General features: G+C 35.0%; 1 protein-coding gene across 1 annotated transcript; it reads left to right on the forward strand.

Moving 5' to 3' along the window:
• The first annotated feature begins 17,654 nt into the window (after positions 1-17,654).
• On the forward strand, positions 17,655-18,339 carry LOC113287033 (dirigent protein 11-like). Its single transcript, XM_026535692.1, has one exon. The coding sequence runs from the start codon at positions 17,737-17,739 to the stop codon at positions 18,289-18,291; it is 555 nt and encodes a 184-aa protein (XP_026391477.1). The 5' UTR covers positions 17,655-17,736; the 3' UTR covers positions 18,292-18,339.
• Positions 18,340-21,277: the final 2,938 nt, after the last annotated feature.

Below are 21,277 nucleotides of genomic sequence, written 5' to 3' on the forward strand. Positions count from 1 at the left end.
AATGAACTCAGATTTCATAGCGGATCAAGCTATACATGTCTTTTTAGAGGATTTTGGAGAAATATACCCATTCTTAGTGTGAAAGTATATCCACTTGTAGACTTCGAAACCTTTGAATTAGCTATCTCGCTTGCATCACAAAATCCCTAGGGACGACATGATATCTTTCGTAATTCAAACAAAGGGTAAAAATGTACTTCAATCACCTGAACACTCTAAGAAGCGCATCCTAGTGTTACTTCACTGGATTGCATGTATACCTGCTTAACCTGCTCACTTCAAAGGAAATTTCTGGTCTCAAAATGTTCATCAAATACATCAGACTTCTAATAATTTATTGAGTATTCAAGTATTGAAACTCAATTACCCTTATTTTTTTTAAGTTTACAAGAAGGATAATACAAAGTTTAAACTTTAAACAGTTTTACAATCAATCTGATTATATTTTCTAAGGGTAAATTCAACATAATTAGATAGACTAATTAAGGTTAGAACTGTTAGAGTGAACGCTCGATTAAGCCTAAATACCTTGGTGCCGAAGCTATTTCTTGATTTTTTGTAAATTAAAGTCAACTTTGGTTTGGAATTACCAGATTCTTAAGATGTTCCAAGTTACCCAAGGAGGATGGAAAATTGAAGATCACACGGAGACATCGATTGGAGAAGCTTCATCAAGGTAAGTAATGAGGACTAGCCATTTTCCTATACGTTGAACTCATTTCCTTCGTAGCAAAAGTCGAGGACTAATTCAAAGAAAATCATATCACATATTAGCATCTTTCTAAGTATAGTGTTGTTTATATTTCCAAGCACTTGACTGCAGAACGAAAATAAGCTTGGGAGAATAAACACAAGCGTTATTGAAAATTCTAAACCCGCAGATTCATTTTTGAGTTTTTAATGTACTGTATTGGAAGTTTACTACTAGTTCATTCACTTGAGTTCCTAAACTCCTGAATATATTTTGTGAATCTAAAAGCTTATAGAACTCAAAACTAAAGGAAAATAAGGTCTTTTAGTCCGCGAACCTATTGTGGTGAGTTCACTAACCTATTGTAGAGAATTTCTCTAAGGAAGTTTTCTCATTTGAGTTCGAAAACATATAAAGAAAAACTTCTCATGATCTTTAATATCACTTTGAGTTCTCGAATCTATTACGGTGAGTTCGCGAACCTAGTACAAGAGAATTTTCTTGAGACTTTAAAAGCATTTGAGTTCTCGAACCAAACATGGTGAATTTTCAAACCTAACATATATATATGTTTTCAAATAAGATTATTTTCACTTTGAGTTTGCAAACCTATTACGGTGAATTCGCGATCCTAACAAGTTTTGATTTCTCCTGTAACTTTGTTTGCATATGAGTTCGTGAACCTACCTTTTTGAGTTTGCGAATCTACAAGGATAATAATTTATATTTTATCTCTTTTGCTCTAAAGACTCAACCGCGATTCCATAGACCTAAAAGCTTACTGAGATAAATCCTTAACGTTTATATCTTTAGGATCATTCATTATTCTTCAGATTCCAAGGAAAACTTTCTACAGTCTTACGAATTTTAATTCGTATTTAATTCTTTTGGTTAGAAAGTCTATTTTCTCTACATGAAAGTTTGAAATTATTTTATAGTAATTCTTTTCGTAAGAATTTACTTGGGCTTATAACTGTCAAAATACTTCAAACCATGAAAAGAAATTAATTACAAGTCCAACTCCTTCCAACGAAATAATTTTAAAAACGACTTGGTTTAGGCCACTAATAATTATCTTGGGTTGAAAAAAATTCATTGCTTAGATCCTAACTAACCTAGCCTTGACTGATCACTATAAATTGGAGACATTAGCATCACAGAAAACTTAATCCCTACATTCCAGTGTATGTTGTTATAAAGTTGTCCTCCAAACCTAAAAGATCTTTATGATTGAAGGTTCGACTTGGGATTTGTGAAGCACAAGTTCACCTATCTCGAAAGAAGGATAGTTTCAAAACATGTATATGTATTTGTGATGCTTAATAATTGTTATATATTTTAAGGTTCTTCTTTTCTGACGTGAAGCCACTCAAGCAGCTCGTCATAGGCCAAGGGGGGGTTGGTCGCCCTACATGCGTAGCATCTTGGTGAATTTTTTAAAGAAAAAAGCAAGATAAAAATGCTAAAAAAACATGGGATCCCTTCGACCGCTAGTTTTTTTTTATAACGGTGTGAGCATGCATAAATGGATTGTTCGTACATTTGAAAGATCGCGCCGAACCTCTAAAATGGTAGAGACGACCCTGCAGTCAATAATTACATATCAAATCCAAATTTGATAGAAACCACAAATTAGAGTGAGTATTGAAAATGCGGGGGTCTAACAACCACACCCAACAATTCGTTTGGAAATCTGAGAGGACTTACTCCAATACACTTTCTAGAGAATCAACTAGACAGTCAGACTCAATTTAAGATAAAGTAAATCAAAGAGTTTAATATCTCTAACTCTTAATTCAATCCGCAATCAACAAATAAAAATCTGCGAGCCTGATTGAATATAAGATGAGTTACTTGAACGGTACCAAAGACCAATGTTCAAGTGTCAATCAATGTAAATCAACAACCAAAGATTGGATATTCTAATTGATTGATCTTAACGCACAACCTGTGATATTTCAACCTGCGGAATAGAAATAATACAAACACCAGAATTTTGTTAACGAGGAAATCGCGAATGCAGAAAAACCCCGGGACCTAGTCCAGACTGTACACACACTGTATTAAGCCGCTACAGACACTAGCCTACTATCAATTAACTTCGGACTGGACTGTAGTTGAACCCTAATCAATCTCACAGTGATTCAAGGTACAGTTGCGCTCCTTACGTCTCTGATCCCAGCAGGATAATACGCACTTGATTCCAGCTGATCTCACCCAGAACCAAGAGTTGCTACGACCCAAAGTCGAAGACTTGATAAACAAATCTGTCTCCCACAGAAATACCCAAGAGTTTTTGTTCCGTCTTTTGATAAACCAAGGTGAACATGAACCAATTGATAAACCAGACTTATATTCCCGAAGAACAGCCTAGTATTATCAATCACCTTACAATAAACTTAATCGACTAGCGAAACAAGTTATTGCGGAATCACAAACGATGAGATGAAGTTTGTTTGTGATTACTTTTCTATCTTGCCTATCGGAGATATAAAATCTCGAGCCAATTATTTCAATTGCACTCAACACGATAGAAACGTCAAAATCATATCATGCAACTACAAAGATAATAGTTGGGTCTGGCTTCACAATCCCAATGAATTCTTAAAGTCGTTAACCTACAGGGTCTCGGGAAGAAACCTAATGTTAAAGGAGAATCAACTCTAGTTATGCAACTAGTAACACACATGAGGTGTGGGGATTAGGTTTCCCAGTTGCTAGAGTTCTCCTTTATATAGTTTTCAAATCAGGGTTTGCAATCCAAGTTACCTTGGTAACAAAGCATTCAATATTCACTGTTAGATGAAAAACCTGATTCAACCAAGCTAATATCTTTCAACCGTTAGATCAAACTTAGCTTGTTACACACAAATGAAATGCACCCTCATTTAGGTTTATGTAACCGTACCTAAACGTGTACACTATGTTGTTTCACAAATAGTCAACCGAGGTTATCCATATGATTACTCTCATATCAACCTTATTCATCTTAACCATAACTAGTTCAAATGACTCAAGTGAAACTAGTTAAGAGTTGTTCAATTGTTTAGAAAACACGATTGAAATCAAATCGGTTTGATTCACTTGAATCAATCATGAACATTATAGACATGGTTTGAAAAGATTGCATTCCATATTATTTAAATGTTTAAGTTCATGGAATTGACCGATTTGACAAAGTAACCAGCTTAAGTATGCATACTTAAGCAACCGGTTTTTGAGTTTGTAAAGTTCACAAACTCAGCTGAAATTTTCGGTTCAAAGACTTCCGACAGTATACGTACGGGTACACATACTTAAGGTGACTAGTTAAGAGTTTTGCCAAAACCAAACTCAGCAGAAATTCTCGGTTCGAGAACTTCCGCCAGTATGTATGTGTACCGGTACACATACTTAACCTTTCTCCTTCACCAATTTCGTATACACACACATGCATACTCTTGTCTTCCGGTTTATGGACTTATACACTAATGTGCGGACACACTATCTATGATTATATCCAAAGATGGTTACATCATCAACTCTTTATTTCAATCATTGAAACATTCTTCTATAATGTCAATAGCCATTTTCACACACTATTAACATCAACTTTTTTCTTCAAGATATTGAAATAATCATTATTGAAAACTTACAAGTCTTACACCAAATGATTGTATCACACAAACCATGTAAGATATTACTCGACAATTTTCTCATGATATAAGATGAACTTGGTCGAAGCGAAAGCTTACCAACACATATTTCGAGAAATATGTAAGCGAGATATACTCATCTCGAAATCTCAAATGTGTATAGAGAAAACTATATCGTAACACGACTTATGTTTCAATATTGGAGATATTAGAAATAGACTTTCCCAATGATAGATAAGTTCAAGTCTCCACATACCTTTTGTCGAAGAAGTTCCACAAGCTCCCGTTAATAGTTCTTCGTCTTCAAGAGATGAACGTCGAGATATTTAAGCTCAACTACACTATCTATGTCCTAGTCCGAGACATCTACAAATAGGCTAGAAATCAAGACTTATAGTTTTGATCACTAACATTGACAAACATGCTTGAGATAGCAACGTATGCGAGTTCGACCGAGCAATTCTCTAACAAGTATAACTCTTATTTATTGAAATCATGTTTGTGTGTTAAACATAAGAATTTATTCTAGATTAAGTTCTAGTTGTTTCTTGTGTAAATTGAAGATTAGGTATCTTTATAAGTCTTGAAGAGAATAATTCTTAGTCTTGGATTTATATTCGCCTAAAAATTAGGGAAGTGATTTCTATCCTTGATGTAGTATCAAATGGAAATCTTTGAGCATCGTGTTTGAGGCAAGGTGATGCTGGTCTTTACGAAGGACTATGGAGCAACTCCTAGGGATGTAAAGGACATCAACTAGAGTAATTAAGTGTATACATTCTTGAGAGAATCAAGGGGCACAACTTGCACCAGAGTAGCTTGGAGTATTTATTGTGTCTTAACTATATTTTAGACTGAAGTCTGAGGCTAGTGTTTGTAGCGGCTTAGTACAGTGGGTGTTCAAACTAGAGGAGGTCTCAGGATTGCTAGCTTGTAGGTTTCCTCGTTAACAAAGTTTCTTGTATCTTACAATATTTATTTTCCGCATTAACATTTATTTTATCTTTATAATTAAAAGTACAAGCAAGTTGTGCGCTAATCAATCCTAGTTATTCAAGAGTTTCTTTTAAGATATTATCCAAGGATATTTTTTTGTCTGCTTTAATCTTTTATTGAAGTTCATGCAAGAAAATAGTTTGTAGATTTCTTAACGGAAAAGTTGGTGGTATACTTGTTACCCTCCCCTTTTCAATAACCATTCAAATTAGGATCACATCAGCTGGGCCCAGGTACTTTATGTCAAAATTCTCATTTAACATGTTAATTATTTACATCTATGTTTATACCAAGTATATGCATATTATCAACATACAAGCATACAATCACAAATGCATATATCAAAATTTTAATGTAATTACACTTGTCAGATTCATTAACTTTCAAACCACTAGAAATCATCACATGATAAAAAACTTATGTCATTGTTTAGGTGCTTGTTTCAAACCATACAAAGATCTCAGTTTACGAACTCTGTCTTCATAATCTTTCATTAAAAAAACCCCAGGTTGGTGCATGTAGATTTCTCATCTACTTTCTTTATAATCATATACTCCCTCCGTCCTAAATTATTAGTCCGCTTTGACTAAGTCAACATATTAAGGAGACCGGAGGAATGTACCAAACTATCCCTATTAAATGTTATGTTATTACTAAAATAAAAGGAGTATATGCAGCATGTAAGAAAAATACATATTTTATAATTTTATTATTTATAGAAATAGAAGATAAAAATAAAAACATTTATGGGTTGATTTAATAATTTTTTTTCCTATTGATGAAGATATCATTTAAGACGTTTAAACAGAAGATAAAAATTAAAATATTTTATGGATTGATTTAGTAGATTTGTTTCTTACTGAGGAAGATATCATTTAATATTTTTGATTGGTTATATTTAAAAATAATCTTATAATTATAAAAATTGAAGGATATATTTGAGAGTTTGGCCAGAAAATATGACTATAAACAGAAGCTGGCCAGTATTTTAGGACAGACGAAAATAGAATAGAAGACATAAATTTTAGAATAGAGGGAGTATGTTGTATATCTAAGTAATGAGTGATAGCTATAACAATTAACATTCTAATGTAAGTAAAATTTAAACTCTATAAATTAATACCATTGGGAACCAATTTTTTTATTTATTAATAAGAAAAATTATTAATTTGACAAGTTAAAATTCAGCTTTTGTAAGCCTAGTTGGGTTTCGAGAACTATATTGTTTTAGAGAGACTATTAAATAATCGAGTATTACTGATAGACACAATTTTTGTGTCTGATTTGTCTCAATTCTACATATTATTAGTGCTCAATTGTTGTACTTATTATGAGTTTTAATGAATTTGTCTGTGTTTTTGGATAAATACACTATTGCAAAAAAAGATGCTCGAAAAGTGGTATTTGAACCTCCGGATAAAAAATTGATAAAGACACCCAAAAAATGTACTAAAGGTACCCTGGAATTTTTGGAAGTTTCATGGAGAATTTGATGACTTTTAGGGTCTGGTTATGTTGTTTCCTAATCAACATGGGAATTGACATGTTTTGGGACTAAAAGAAAGGAATAAAATCTTCGTTTATTTGGTAGTTTTTTAAAACAGGGAACAAAAGTGTATCCATGGTAAAAAAGTAAGAACCTCATCTTTGTACGGAAAGTACTTGTGATTAAAGGAAGATATCTGCTTTATTACGTCATGAAGAGAGTTTAAGAAGGAATTAAACAACCCAGACACATACAGGTAGAAAAAAAAACAGAAATAAAGTCCGAGACTTTGGGTGCAAGAAAAAAGTAGATTTTCTTGAGATATTTTCAATTTGTTGGGTATATAAAGGGTGTAGAGAGATTAAGGAAATCTTACGAAGGGATAGAGAGAAGTTTGGAGAGCTAAAATAGGAGAAATCCGAGTTGCAGGAAAGTTTATTTCTGCTGCTCCACCAAGAACACGAAGAACAAAGCCTATCAATATAAAAAAAATAGCCTACCCAGAATAGTCGCTAATTCTACAGCAGAAATAAATTATCGTTTTTCAACATCTCTTGCCAAAGATCTTCAACAACTGGAACTTTTCTTTAGCAACTGTTCTTTGTGACCGTTTCACTGTTTTTTCTCTCTTTTCACCTTTATAAACACCATTTTGAGTAATGACATATTCTTTTGAGCGTGTTTCCAACATGATGAGCTAAACCCAATCTCAGGAGCGATGGAGGAAACTATTTCACCAATAAAAAGTGGTATTTTTCTATCTTAATTAATTTGTGCAGTTATGTTTATGATTATTTTCCTAGATGAAATAATTTATGATTTTTGTTAAACAATTTTGTTTTCAATTGATGGAACATGCTCAACTTAGGTTTTGATGTCCCGTACTTTCGATTGATAATTAATATTTCTAAAAATCTACTTTTGCAATATTTGAGAATCAAACTGAATAATTATAATTAGTGAATTTAAATCATTTTGAAATTGGAAAAAACATCAGTGGAATCCTTATCCCAGTCTCTCTACAACCATGATATCAACTTATAATTGAGTTTGTTTTTTTAGTCTTAGAAATTTAAGTTTAAAACCTAGTCTTTACAAGTTCGAAAATAGAATCTTATTTACCACCACTTCTACAACACATCAATTAGTTAATGGAGTTTCAATTGTAATTCTCATAACAAGTGAGTAAGTATCAAAAAAAAATCTACACTTTTTTCCAGCTTATAATCTTTACCTACCAATCTAGACTTTATATTTTCCATTACCTTATGTTTCTTCTTAAAGACCCATTAGAACTCGTGGTCTTACACAATGAGGTTAAAATTAAAATCTCCAATGGCTGTTTTAGTTGGACAGAATCTATTTCGTTAATTTACAGCTTCTTTCTAGTAGAAGCATCAAAATGTATCATGAATTCCCGATAAGTCCGTGGCTCAGACTCAGTTAGGCATGTTATGAAGTCATAATCAAAACATATTTCAGTTCTAACCCTAATAATATGTTGGATTGCCAAAAGAACCTTCACCTGGACGAAGTTGAACATTAGTAGTTGGTGAAGAGCAACCATGCCAGTGTTTTTGACAAGATATAGAGCATACTTAGTCTGATGCATAAACAATCCAAGAAAAATCTTGGTAACCTTCAGACCAAGGAAGTATCAGTTGGCCAAGATCTTTCCTAAGAAAATGGGCTTCCAAATTAAAAAAAAAAGCCATTTAACAAAACTAGAATTAGTACCAACAGTGACAGAGGGAGAAACTTTTCCCATTTGGGTCAACATTTGTTACTTCGTATCATTTTGTATATTTAACCCCATAGACAATATATTTCTCAACCTTTATATACCAAATTTTCCTCGCATGATATTGAATTTGCAAAAAATCTCTAATTTACGCTAAATTCGGTTTAGAGACCCACATTTGTCTTAACGTGCTGAGCACAAATAATTAGACGAGTAATATTGATGGTAATTTCACTATCGTTGGTGGAACCGAGAATTTCATGTATCCCTGTGGGTTTGTCACCTCTACGACATGCTGGTGTAGCTGTAAAAATGCATAATAAGTCAGAGATATTTATTTGCCTCGCTAGTTTGAGGCCTAAGGCTCTTATTTGAGGTCTATGAATTTTTTCATCTGCCCAATAAGAAAAGATAAGGGGTGTCTAAAGTATGTTAAAATACTAAATTATCATTTACATAAACTTAATAATTCTAATTATCTAAAACAAATACAAAAACCTAAATTATTTCTATTAACAATCTTTAATAAAAAAACTAAACTGAATCCATCAAAATCAAAACTAAAACTTAGCTAATCTAAAATAACAATTCAATTTTCCGTTTTTTGTTTCTTCAAACAATATTTTCGGCGATTTTCTTTTCAATGATTGAGTTAAATCTCTTTAATTCGTTCCTTTGAAGAGAGATTCATCAATGATTTAAGAATCAAACTATGAAATTTTCTCATCAAAATTTTCTGAAAAGCAACCACAATCGGTTGTGATATGCATTAATGTATACCGGTTGTTGTTGATGTTCATCAACCACGAAGAACATTTCCCATAATCAGTGGATATGGTACAACTAAACCAATTCTGGGTTTGATGTTCTTCGTGGTTGATGAACATCAACAACAATCAGTATACGTTAAAGCATATATATCAATCGATTCATTAACCATGTTTGAATTTTTGCGCAACCCCTGAAATTTTTATCTTTATATTATAGAGCATGAAAATACAAGTTGACCGTAAAAAGACCGAGGTCATTCCGATATCAGACGAAGAAGTTATGGGCAAAATAGTCGAAGAAATGCCAAGATTTACAATTGGTTTACGTGGGCATTTATGTAAACCAATTCAACCAAAAAAAAAAATCACAAGAAACCTTTTGAATTATACAACCGGCCTATCTTCTAAGAGCATGTTTGTTTTCTCCTGACTCACCTGACTCGTTTGAATCTGACTCATCTGGATCTAGCTGAAATCACCTGACTCATCTGGTTCTGACTCAAAAATATGAGCCAGCAAATTGTTACCATGAGTCAGAGATATTTTATTACCTGACTCAAACGGGTCCGAGTCAGGGATTAAGTTTGACTCAAAAGAAAAAACAAACAGTCTGACATTTGACTCGGGATGAGTCAGATCCAGACTCCGAGTCAGCAAAAAACAAACATGCTTTAAGTCTTATAAACCGATTCTGGGTTGAGAGTTTTCAAAAAAAAATCAAAATATTTCTATGTTTTGACGATGATTTCAGATTAATTGATTTCTAGGTTAACATCATTAAACATCAATTAATCATCCGAATTAACACTAATTAATCAGGGATAAATTAGCCATTACATAAAATAATTGAATATGGAGTTTTTCATTTCAATAGTCCTATACACACCGCTCATTAAAACAACACAAAAACAACCTCCTCACATCAGAGTGGATCCTTGGAATTTGCAGGGGTCCATTTTTACGCCCTACAATTGGAAATTTCGTGAGAAGATTGTTTTTGGGTTGTCTAAACATGCGGTACGTTTAGAGTTTTTGTTGAACGCGCAATTGGGGGATATGGAAACTAATTGGGGGATATAGCTACATGACAAAATAGGGATCTTAATATCAAATCTGGGTCACCCCTTATGTAATTACTTTTTTAATTTCTAATCTAACCCTCACTAATCACGTTTAGTGGTAAATAATAATTAGTAAAATTTTAAGTATTTGAGGGATAGATTAGTGTGTATTTTTATTTGAATTTTTGTGAGTGAGGTGAGAGTAGAAGGAGGGAAAATTATTTTTGGGTGGAATTTTTTTTTGTGAAAATGGAAGATAATTGTGAGGAGAGAATTGTAGCTGCTGAATCTTTAGCTCAACTACAACAAAAATCATATCTTCAATCTTCGGTTAATGATAACAACTCAGAATTGGAATTATATGATGAACCAACACCTTTGGATCATGATTTTCGTGAGCATGAAGTGTTTTTTAAAGAACCAACCCAAGAAAGTAAACATGTTCAACATACAAGCAACCCCAACACACAGGTAATGCTGCTAAGAGGTCGAAAATTTGATTTTTTTTTTCTTTAAAACCGCCATTTTTCCTCTGAAAAAGATTGGTGCCGACATACCCTTAGTATGATTACCACGCCGGCACTAGCGGAATCGACACGATATTCATATTATTTCCATGCCGGCGAAAAATATCCCCTATTTTGAAACAATTTCCGGCGTTGTCTTCAACCAAAACAACCATGCCGGCAAGCAATTCAATTTTTATCTACCACTGAATACTCCCTGGAATATTCAAACCGGCATGGTTCTCTCCTAACCTTCCATGCCGGTACCAAAAGAAAAACATCCAAGAGTTAATTGAATTTTGAACATAGGTACCGGCATGGTATAAAATTTATCGAGCACGCCGGTACTAAATCCCGACATGATTTGAAAATTAAGTACCATGCTGGGAACGGCTACCGGCTTGGGACTTTACATATTCAGAAATGCCGGTACCACTAAAAAAACATCCAGAAATTGGTCACTTTGGTAGTAGTTTTCCGGCTTGGTGTTAAATTTATCAAGCATGCCGGCACCATGTTACGGCTTCAATCCTTGTGGATCGTGCATGCCGGTATTATCTTTTCCGGCATTAATATTCATGAAAATAAAATGCCGGTAGTTTTTAAAATTAGGTCCTCTTTTTCAAGTTTATTTACGAAATGCCGAAACATTATTCCTGAAGACCGACACTTGTTTCCGGCTTTGGTTATTTTGGCCGAAGCGTCGCCGAGCATGCCGAAACTAGTATAGTAATTTAATTTTTTTGTGAACTAATTCAATTTTCTTTCCATTCATTCCTTATATTGTTCCCTACATTGATCCAACAAATTCCAAACCGCTCGGTCAGGATACGTCCGAATACTATAAAATACCTCCGGTATGTTACCAAACAATACTTTTCCGTTCCGGTACAAATGTCGGCATAGAATTTAAATTGATTTTTTATGACGGAACCAATACCGGTGCCGTGGAACTTAAACATTTGAATGCCGGCGCTTCTCGTGTAAAGAAAACTTACAGAGACAACCTTTTACTAGAAATCTAAACATGTTCAACATAAACCAAACAACTGAATCGTACTTAAATGTTCTTCATCAAAGTATCATAAACCAAAAGTAAACCAAACAAATAAAGAGTTCAACCAAAAACACAACTATAAAGTCCAACAATGTTAGAATTGTTCAAAACATAACAACCACCATCCAAATAACGAAACACAACTATAGAGTTCATCACTTGGTCTTTTTCTTCTTGGAAATGGGCACCTTCCTTCTTTCCCCAAGCAAAGTTCTTTCACTTGGGTCTTCAATTTTATCGAGCTTTTCCACCACTTCCTTCATTTCTTTAAGGGATAGCACCTCTCCTTCCTCGTACATGCAACCTAACATCTTCTTCAACTTGCCAAGCCGACGCCACTAGTTTCATACATACAACACATAATTAGTATATATATGCTAACATAAAATTATGTGTACATTAAACGAGTAAGCAATTAACAATACTTACTAGCAATCCAATAGTCTTATTAAGTTGGGTCATCGTAGGTGGTGCCTCTATAGGAGTTGGAACGAGAGGATTTTTCTGGGGTGGAACTTCGACGTCTTCCAGGCGCACGAAAAAAGGATGTGACCATTCCAAGTAATCATCAATGTAGGTTGGGTCGTCTTTATCACCGTTTTTCACAGGCTCCCAATTAGTAGCATCTACCAAACGACGTGGTTCCATATCCCTCTAATGTGTTGGTTCTGGAGTTGGATCATACTCTACTCTCAACTTTGTGGAACTAGTCATGCACTGAGAAAAATAAATAATGTACCTTTCATGAGAGGCTGTCATGCATCTAGGTAATTGCTTGTATCCAAGTTGCCGCATCACACGTCGAGGATCAGCCATAACGTATCCCTTTGGGTGGAACAAAGGCCATTGGTAAAGTGCAACGTTATAAAACCACTTGTATTGGCGGTTCTCTCTAGCCTCCTTGTAAGTGTCGAACACAACATCTTTGGTAGTCATCGCGTCCAGAGCCAATCTCATTTCTGCTAGTCGATGATTGTTACGGGGCTTTGCATGGCTGTTGAACTCGTATCTATTGTCTCTAGGCTCCTCGGGGTGATCAACGGGAATAAACTTCAATAAGAGGTTGTCCTTGAACAATGTTGGGAAATGTTCATAAGCCCACACCTATACGAATCTGAAATGATACATATAAAAATCAGTAAATTTTGTTTCTAAATTCATGATAAGGGTACATGTGAACAATATAAATAAGAACATAAGTTTAAAAACAAAAATAGCTGGAGTAGAGTGAAATTCCCAACAAATTGGTTTGCAACCGCCTTAGAGGCCCTTCTCATCTCCGTCATCAAATGGGAGATTGCCACGGTGCCCCATGAATAGGTAAAGACCTCTTCCAACGGATCCAAGTACTGAAGGTAGTTTGCACTAAGCCTGTTGCTACTAGTGTCAAGGAATGCCCTAGTGCCAAAGATGAATAACAGGTACGCAACGGCTGTATAACGAATATGTGCGGGGTCCCATCCATCCATCCTTCAAACTTCTTTCTTTTGTATTTTAAACTTCTCCTTAAGCAAGGTCAGCCTGATGGTCCTTGTCCTACTAACCTTAGATACATAGAAGCTTTCCACTGAAGTTTTGTAGTCCCAACCAAGCAATTTGTTAGTAAGCTCGTGAAACTTCGTTCATTCTAGCTCAAAATAATGACCGTCTCGTTCTGCAATTGATTTGCCGAAAACATCCAAGCCTAGAATGTTCTGAGCATCATCAGGGATCAAGGTCATCTCTCCAAACGGGAAGTGCATGGTATCAGTTTCACCATGATACCTTTCGACGAAGCAATTGACTGTCACCATATCTGGATTCACATAATTTTCAATCAAAGGATATAGACCAGAATCCTTTACTATTGCTTGGACCTCTTCATGCTCCTTAGACAAATCCCAATGAGACGCGGCTTGGTTTCATCAAACACGCACAACTTTCTTATGATCCTACAATTAGGAGATAATACGATTAATAGATTTTGCATAAATATAAAACAATACATATGCACGAGATAGAAACTCTTACATAGGTCTGATATATAGTACGAGCCCACGAGTCCTTGTAGCCAAATATATACCTCGGATCAAAAGAAGATGCGCCCAAAATTCTACCACGATCAAGGTTGGGTATCATGTCATCAACATGAGGAAGGTGCGAACCTTTAACTTTTACTTTTCCTTTGCCTTTCCCCTTGCCTTGTTTTAGTTGTTGACTTGGACCACCTTCTTCCACTACTCCTTGGATTTGGTTTGCTAATTGAGTTGGATCAATCTCATTATCTTCCTCCTTACTTTCCTCTTCATCCTGCTCATCTTCCTCCTCAACTGCTCCGGTAGATTCACGTATTATGAGTTTACTACGGTCACGACCACTATCCCAAACTTCACCTCTTGTATCATCCCCCAATTGGATTTTACGACCTTGGTCTTTCTCTCGAGGATGCAGAGACTGAGGAGTATCAAGACCATCCTTCCTTCTTTTTTTAGTGACAGCATCTTTAATTTTTCCTTTGTTAGCCTCTTTTGCTTTAGCTTCCTTTGATTTAGATCTATTTCAAAAGAAGCACGAAATAAATATAAGACAACTAACTTTCATTTCTAATACCGGCATATATACACTACATTACGGCATAGAATCATCACTACCGGCATCCTGAAAAAAATATCGAACATGCCGGGAGCTAATACCGGCATTGTAAATTCAAACGATTACATGCCGGGAGTAACTACCGGCATTGACAAATACATTTTTAGGATGCCGACACACTATAGGAAATTCCTGGATAAGAAAACACCAGTACCGGCAGCTACGTAAAATAAAAACAAATGCCGGAACACAATACCGGCATCGAAAAAAAATTGTCGAGGACGCCGGTAGTAGTTCTAAAGTTTCTGGATACCAAAACTCAAGTACCGGCATGGAATCTAACCTAAAATGTACGCCGGTACAAATAACAAAATCCTAGAGTTTTCTTTTTATTGGAAGCTTACTACCGGCGTACTCGTAAAAGTTCAAATCAATGCCGGTATTAGGTTCAGAAGTGGTGTTCATCCTAAATATAATGCTGAAACTAAGTTCCCAGGGACGGAACTGTGTATAATGTAGAGGTGGCTGTCGCCTCCTCTAGTTTTTTGCAAATCCCCATTAATAGTGGTTAAATTCCTTAGTTTTAGGGAGAAAATCAAGCATCCGCGGCCCCTAAAATTAATTATCAATTATATATAAGGATGACTTACAGATTCTTCCCAAGTTTGTTAATAACTTGGCCGCTATATGTGGAAATGACTACTCGAAAATTTGACCTATATATTACACGTATTTGGGACGTGACTTGTTATATTAGCTTAAATACGTGAATTTGTTTATCGTTTATCTGCTTTACAGTGTTAATAATCTCGGAAAGGGAGGGAATATTGGGGAAAAAAAAAGAACTACCTGACAAATAAAATAAACCTCTGCAAATTTTATCTTTATCTAATGCGATTAAGTGAGTAATCGTATTAAAGGTATCGTCCTGCCTTTTTTGATTTATTTGATTTTAAATAGTTGAATTGGATGTAAAATTCAAATTGCAGATTAGATTTTTTTTGTTCATAGAATCATATTCAAAATCTAGGGTTCTTTCTTTGTGTAATATAATTGATTGATTTTTTATCGGTAAAAAACTGTTTGAATTAAGTAGTATTGATTTGGAGTAAGTATAGTTGGTTGATTTTTCTTGATTTGAAGAAAATATAAGTGTGTTTTTAAAGAATATATTACACGCCGAGTGATTGAACTTGTGCTTATCTTACCAGTTTCTACTGCAACAGCATAGAGAGTTTTTTCGGCAATGAAAATTCTCAAAACTAGACTTCACGGTAAAATGGACGATGAATTCCTTGGAGACTTTTTGGTTGTGCATATAAAAAAGAAATTGTTAGGTAGATTAGCATAGATTCCATTATGGATGATTTTCGAGATCTAAAAGAACGTCGTGTAACATTTTGATAATTATCAAGTTAAATAGCTTTGGTTTAATTAAAAAAGATTATAATAGTTTGTGTAATTTTTTTTTTAACTTCGCCCCTCTTGTATAAAAATCCTGGCTCCGTCCCTGTAAGTTCCGGTGCGGTTTTCAACCTAAATTAGATGCCGGAACTAACTACCGGTACGGTCTTCATCCTAGATTGAATGCCGGTACCGATTTCCAGTTTGGTATTCATACGAAATTGAGTGCCGGAACAACTGAAACTCAACTGTTCCAGTTAGGGTTTCGCGATTTTGACCTAAACCCATAGCTACAAATCGATTAAAACACTAATTAAATAGTTTTAAATGACTTACTTTCTCACAGAAGCCATATTTCTGAGTAGTTGGTCGTCCGATAACTCTTGTTCTTCGTGTTCTTGCTCTTGAGCAATCAAAGCAAGCCTTTCCTCTAATTTCTGTTGAGCAATCAATTTTGATTTCGATTGGGCATCTGATTTCTTTCGTGGAGGCATTCTTATGGGTTGGTTTTAATCGACGAAGAAAATTTTGAATTAACGATTAATCGACGATGAAGAACGATGAAGATTTTTTTTTTTCGAAACCTAACCTAACTGAGAATGCCGGAACTGATAGTGTAGACATGGAGGATCATTGATTTGGTTTTTGATTTTATGTTTTAGTTGAAAGGGTATAACAGTCTTTTCAAAATATTTTTAATTAATCTAAGGGTATTTTAGTATTTTCGGCCCAAAAAACACCCCTTAACAGACACCTTTGGTTGGGGGAAGTAATTCATATCCCTCAATTAGTTTCCATATCCCCAATTGCGCGTTCTTTTTGTTTCCATTTTACTTCTACATATTTGCTTTTGTCTCGTAGTGACAAATCTCAAATAAAATGGATAGGCTCCAAATTAGGCATGTTTATTTGGGCATGGGCTTTCCAAAAATTCAAAACTAGGATGGGGTTATAAAACCTCTTGATTATGTTAAAAAATAGGCTATTCGTTTTTTTTTGAACGACGCGAAAGCAGGCTTATATTAATCATATAAAATTATCAGATACATCATCAAGTGGTAAGAAATTGGAAGGGAGTCTAACAACAAGCTGAGCCCCAACCGTTTTTTGGATGACAATACCTGACCAGTGGAAAAGAAACTCTCCAACCTTGACATTTGCATCATTAATGGCCATATAATTACGAAGCCTCTTTAGGAATGTGATAGTGTCATCCCCGAGTTCATCTAAAGTAGTGAAGGCAAGGACCCTCAAACCGTGCATTTTTCAATATATTTAACATTTTTTATTTTTATTTTTTCATGAACAATCGGACCACACTTCATTCAATTCAAAAAGGTGATTACATGATTGTTTACAAGAAAAAAACATCGAAATACAAAAAATTTAAAACCCAAATACAAACAAAGATACCCATTACATGTAATTCCCGAGGGACATATAGCGAGGTAAGGTTGGCAGTTGACTTTCTTTCAACCTAGCCTCTTCGCTCTTCAGTTTAAGTTGCGTCTTTGTACACAACTTTTAACACAGATCCAAACTCTCAAACGTCATGTAAACACGAAAGCCCCTGATGATCGCGTATCATGGCATACCCAAGGTAGTTGCAATTGAAAATTCTAACACGCAACAGTCGTGGTCAATTGTACATTTTTTTCCCGTTAGTTTGTCATATCCCTGCAATCATGCAAGTCTTTGTCAATATTACTTGTCCCCAACTGCTCCTAATAAAAAAGTCATCCACCCATCCGTAGCTATCTATACATACTTGATCAAAAGAGTTTCAGGTAGTTTAAGAGAGAAATCATCAGAAACATCATGGCTGTTATGGAGTATTTCTCGTTTCTTGCTGTTATGGTTTTATCCATGACTCATCTTTCACAAGCCTGGTGTGGTGAAACTGTTCCGTACAGAATGGATATGGAGAAGATGACACAGTTACATTTCTACTTCCATGATAACATCACCGGCGACTATCCAACCTCTTTTAAGATCGCCGAAGCACCGGGAATATCCAACTCTTCATCGACGCTATTCGGTGAATTGTACGTAATTGATAGTCCATTAACTGTCGGACCTGATCCAAATTCTAGACTCGTCGGTCGAGCTCAAGGTTTATATGGGTTTTCCGATAGAAACGTATTTTCTCTGACCATGGGAATAAGTCTTGTTTTTACAGGGAGCAAGAAGTTCAATGGTTCTACCGTCAACGTGTTTACTCGAAATCCAATCGCTGATACCAACCGTGAATTTGTGATTATCGGTGGAACTGGATATTTTCAATTTGCCCGTGGGTTTGTAATTGCAAAGACATACTCGTCTACCATTAAAAATGCTATCGTCGAATATAATTGTACTATTATTCACTATTAATTCGTATGTTGCATAATACAAAATCATAAACATTCATTTGGCCATCCATCCAAAACTTTGATGAATCGTTTTTTCCTAGCAGTTGATGTTGCTGGCTTAGAAATATTCACCTCATATCGTTCATTTGCTTCAGATGATTTTTGCTTCTGAGAGGCAGAAACCAAAAAACTCCGCCGCGAAAAATAAAAACCCTAGACCTAAATCAACCATGATTTCTTTCTTCCATCCTTCTCCGCTAATCTTCAATCCACCGGCTCTAGAGATGTTATAGATTTGTTTTAGCTATTAGATCGGTGATATGATCATGTTTCATATCTCTCAATTGCAATGATGGCACGGTTTCATTTGTTGTTTTTTTTGGGTTCATGGTGTAGATATTTGAGCTTTTTACAAATCTAGGCCTGTTTTTTTATTTCTCACAAAACTAGGCCTTGTTTGACCAAAAACTGCCCATACGACCAACACACTAAATCACCCAAATACCCATTGTTGCTGCTGTGAAATCACGAATGGCAGAGACCCCATAATGAAGAATTGAACGTCGCCTGTAGAATATAGGTTCGTTGTTCTTCTCTTGATAACTGCAGATTTCAACGTCGCCTGTAGAGACCCCCAATTTCAGTGGATATTGTTGTCGTAAAATGACTATCACTACCAGCGAATCTTCACATACCGGTGTTCCAGTTGGTGCTAACACCAACCCCATCCAACTGTTTATTACATCCCTCTGCGAAGTCTCGATCTCCCGTTATGGAGTGGAAGATGGCAGCAACTGCTTGAATGAGAAATGAAATTTCTCAGGAAGAACTTGTCTCTCACGCATTTTCCCAAACACCTTGCTGATGATTTTTTTTTTTTTTTTGATGCAAACACCTTGCTGATGATTTGTGAACACCTGTATCTCCTTCCATGCATCAAATTTCATATTTAACGTCAACCCAACTTTCCAAAACAATTACAACCCCAACACACATGTAACATCAACCTAATCCATTCAATTAACTCAAAAATTACAACCGTGCCTATTCAATCAATCCCCCCTTCCAATTCTTGGGAAAGACATGAGAAACCCTAATTCTCAGTAAAATCAAAACTAAACTTCATGCAAACATATCTACTTCATACTTAATTAAAACACGTCACTATTATTCAGTTTATCAATCAAATTCACCAATTAAATCTTCAATTAAGAAAACCCTAATTTAAATTATCTTACTGTTAGGTTTGAATTCACCAAATCACCAGCACCATCAACTACTCCTTGATCTTTCTCCATTTCTCTCGATCCCAAAACTTCTGTTGATTCCTTCATCTCAGGAACTAAAACGTAACTTCTTTTTTTTTTATTCAACCCCTTTCAATGTACAAGAAATCCTAACTCAATCGAATCTTTGATCTTGGTAACCCTCTTCTCGATCCATTGATTCTACTAAGTTTTTTTATTTCTCGCTGATAACAGATACCACCATGGATAGTTCACTGGTTCTGATTCTCTTATTTTCAAAAACGGCTGGCAAAGAACAGATATGGAAGAGGGAACTGAATGAAGAGATTCTAAGGTGATGATGTATACTGGATATATATTAGCATTCAATTATCATCGAGATTTCCTGATCTTAGATTAGGGGTTTAGGTCGACACACATGGGCTAGATTCACTATACTACTTACACAATATGAAAAGGGCATTTTTAGTAATCTTCTCACAAGATCTGTACATGATATTTTAGCGAAATATTGAAAAGTCAACATGAGATATTGACTAAGCTAACGGATTTGGATGGAATCCGTTCAATAGGTTTAGATTTGTAAGAAATAAAAAAAGAGACTTAGATTTGAAAACGAAGGTCCAGAACAGGCTTATAATTGTATATATTCCTAGATTTGTCTTTAGATCTTTGTGATGATGATCAAATCGTTCCAAAATCGGTAGTTTTACTTCAACTGCAACAACCTTATTATGGGTCTTCATCATCAGGTAAATCAATTGAATCCCTAAAATGGATTTCACCATCATATTATCTCTTGAAGAACAATTTCTTTATGTGTCAATTGGTGTGTATAATCCTTTATACCTTCACACCTTTTTCGAATCTTTAATTTCCTCTTAGAGTTGATTCTACCACTACATGAAAAAAAGAAATTCAATACCCCAATTAGTACCTATAATCCCATTCACAACCGTCTACAAGTAATTTTTGTTAATTTCAAATGAACATTAGTTATACACCTTAATGATTGGTGGTTGGATCATTTGGAAAGAAAGATGTGATTCAATATTTCAGGAAGTATCCTTAAACCCATTTAATTTTGTGCACAAGAACAACTATTACTTGTATTCTCATTTAAAGGCACATAACATTGCATCTGCACCCACACAATGCATTACTTCGCACTGGAGTCCACCCCTACCAGGCATTATTAAGATAAACGTAGATGCATTATTTGACTACAATTCTAAAAAGTTAGGCACCGGAGTAATTATTCTTGATGAAACAGGAGCATGTGGAGGGATCAAAGGAAGTTTCGCAAATGGAGAACTAAATCCAAAAGAAAGAGACTGTATGGCAGTTCGTGAGGCACTAGTTTAGGCAAATGAAAAATCATTCACCAAAATACACATTGAAACAGATGCAAAGCTTGTCATCCAATCAATTGCAGGAACTATCTCTTTAATACAATGGGAAAATAGGAATATCTTGAAAGAGATAAAACATTCATCTTCTAGTTTTAGTTTATGCAATTTTACTTTCATTAGTAGAGACGACAATCAAGTAGCAGATGAAGTTGCTAAGACAGTTAGAACTTCTGAGATGGATGTTGAACTTTATGAGAATTTCGGTGCAAACATTTGTAGTCTTCTTGCAATTTTTTTTTCTAGATTTAACTTAATAATCTGATTTTATCAAAAAAAAATTTTTTTTATTAAAACCTTGCTCTCAAAACCTGTATGTTGTTTGTCAGTGAACTTTCCTTTTTCTTTCTAT

The sequence above is a fragment of the Papaver somniferum genome, chromosome 6 (assembly GCF_003573695.1).
Source record: "Papaver somniferum cultivar HN1 chromosome 6, ASM357369v1, whole genome shotgun sequence".
Lineage (NCBI taxonomy): Eukaryota > Viridiplantae > Streptophyta > Magnoliopsida > Ranunculales > Papaveraceae > Papaver > Papaver somniferum.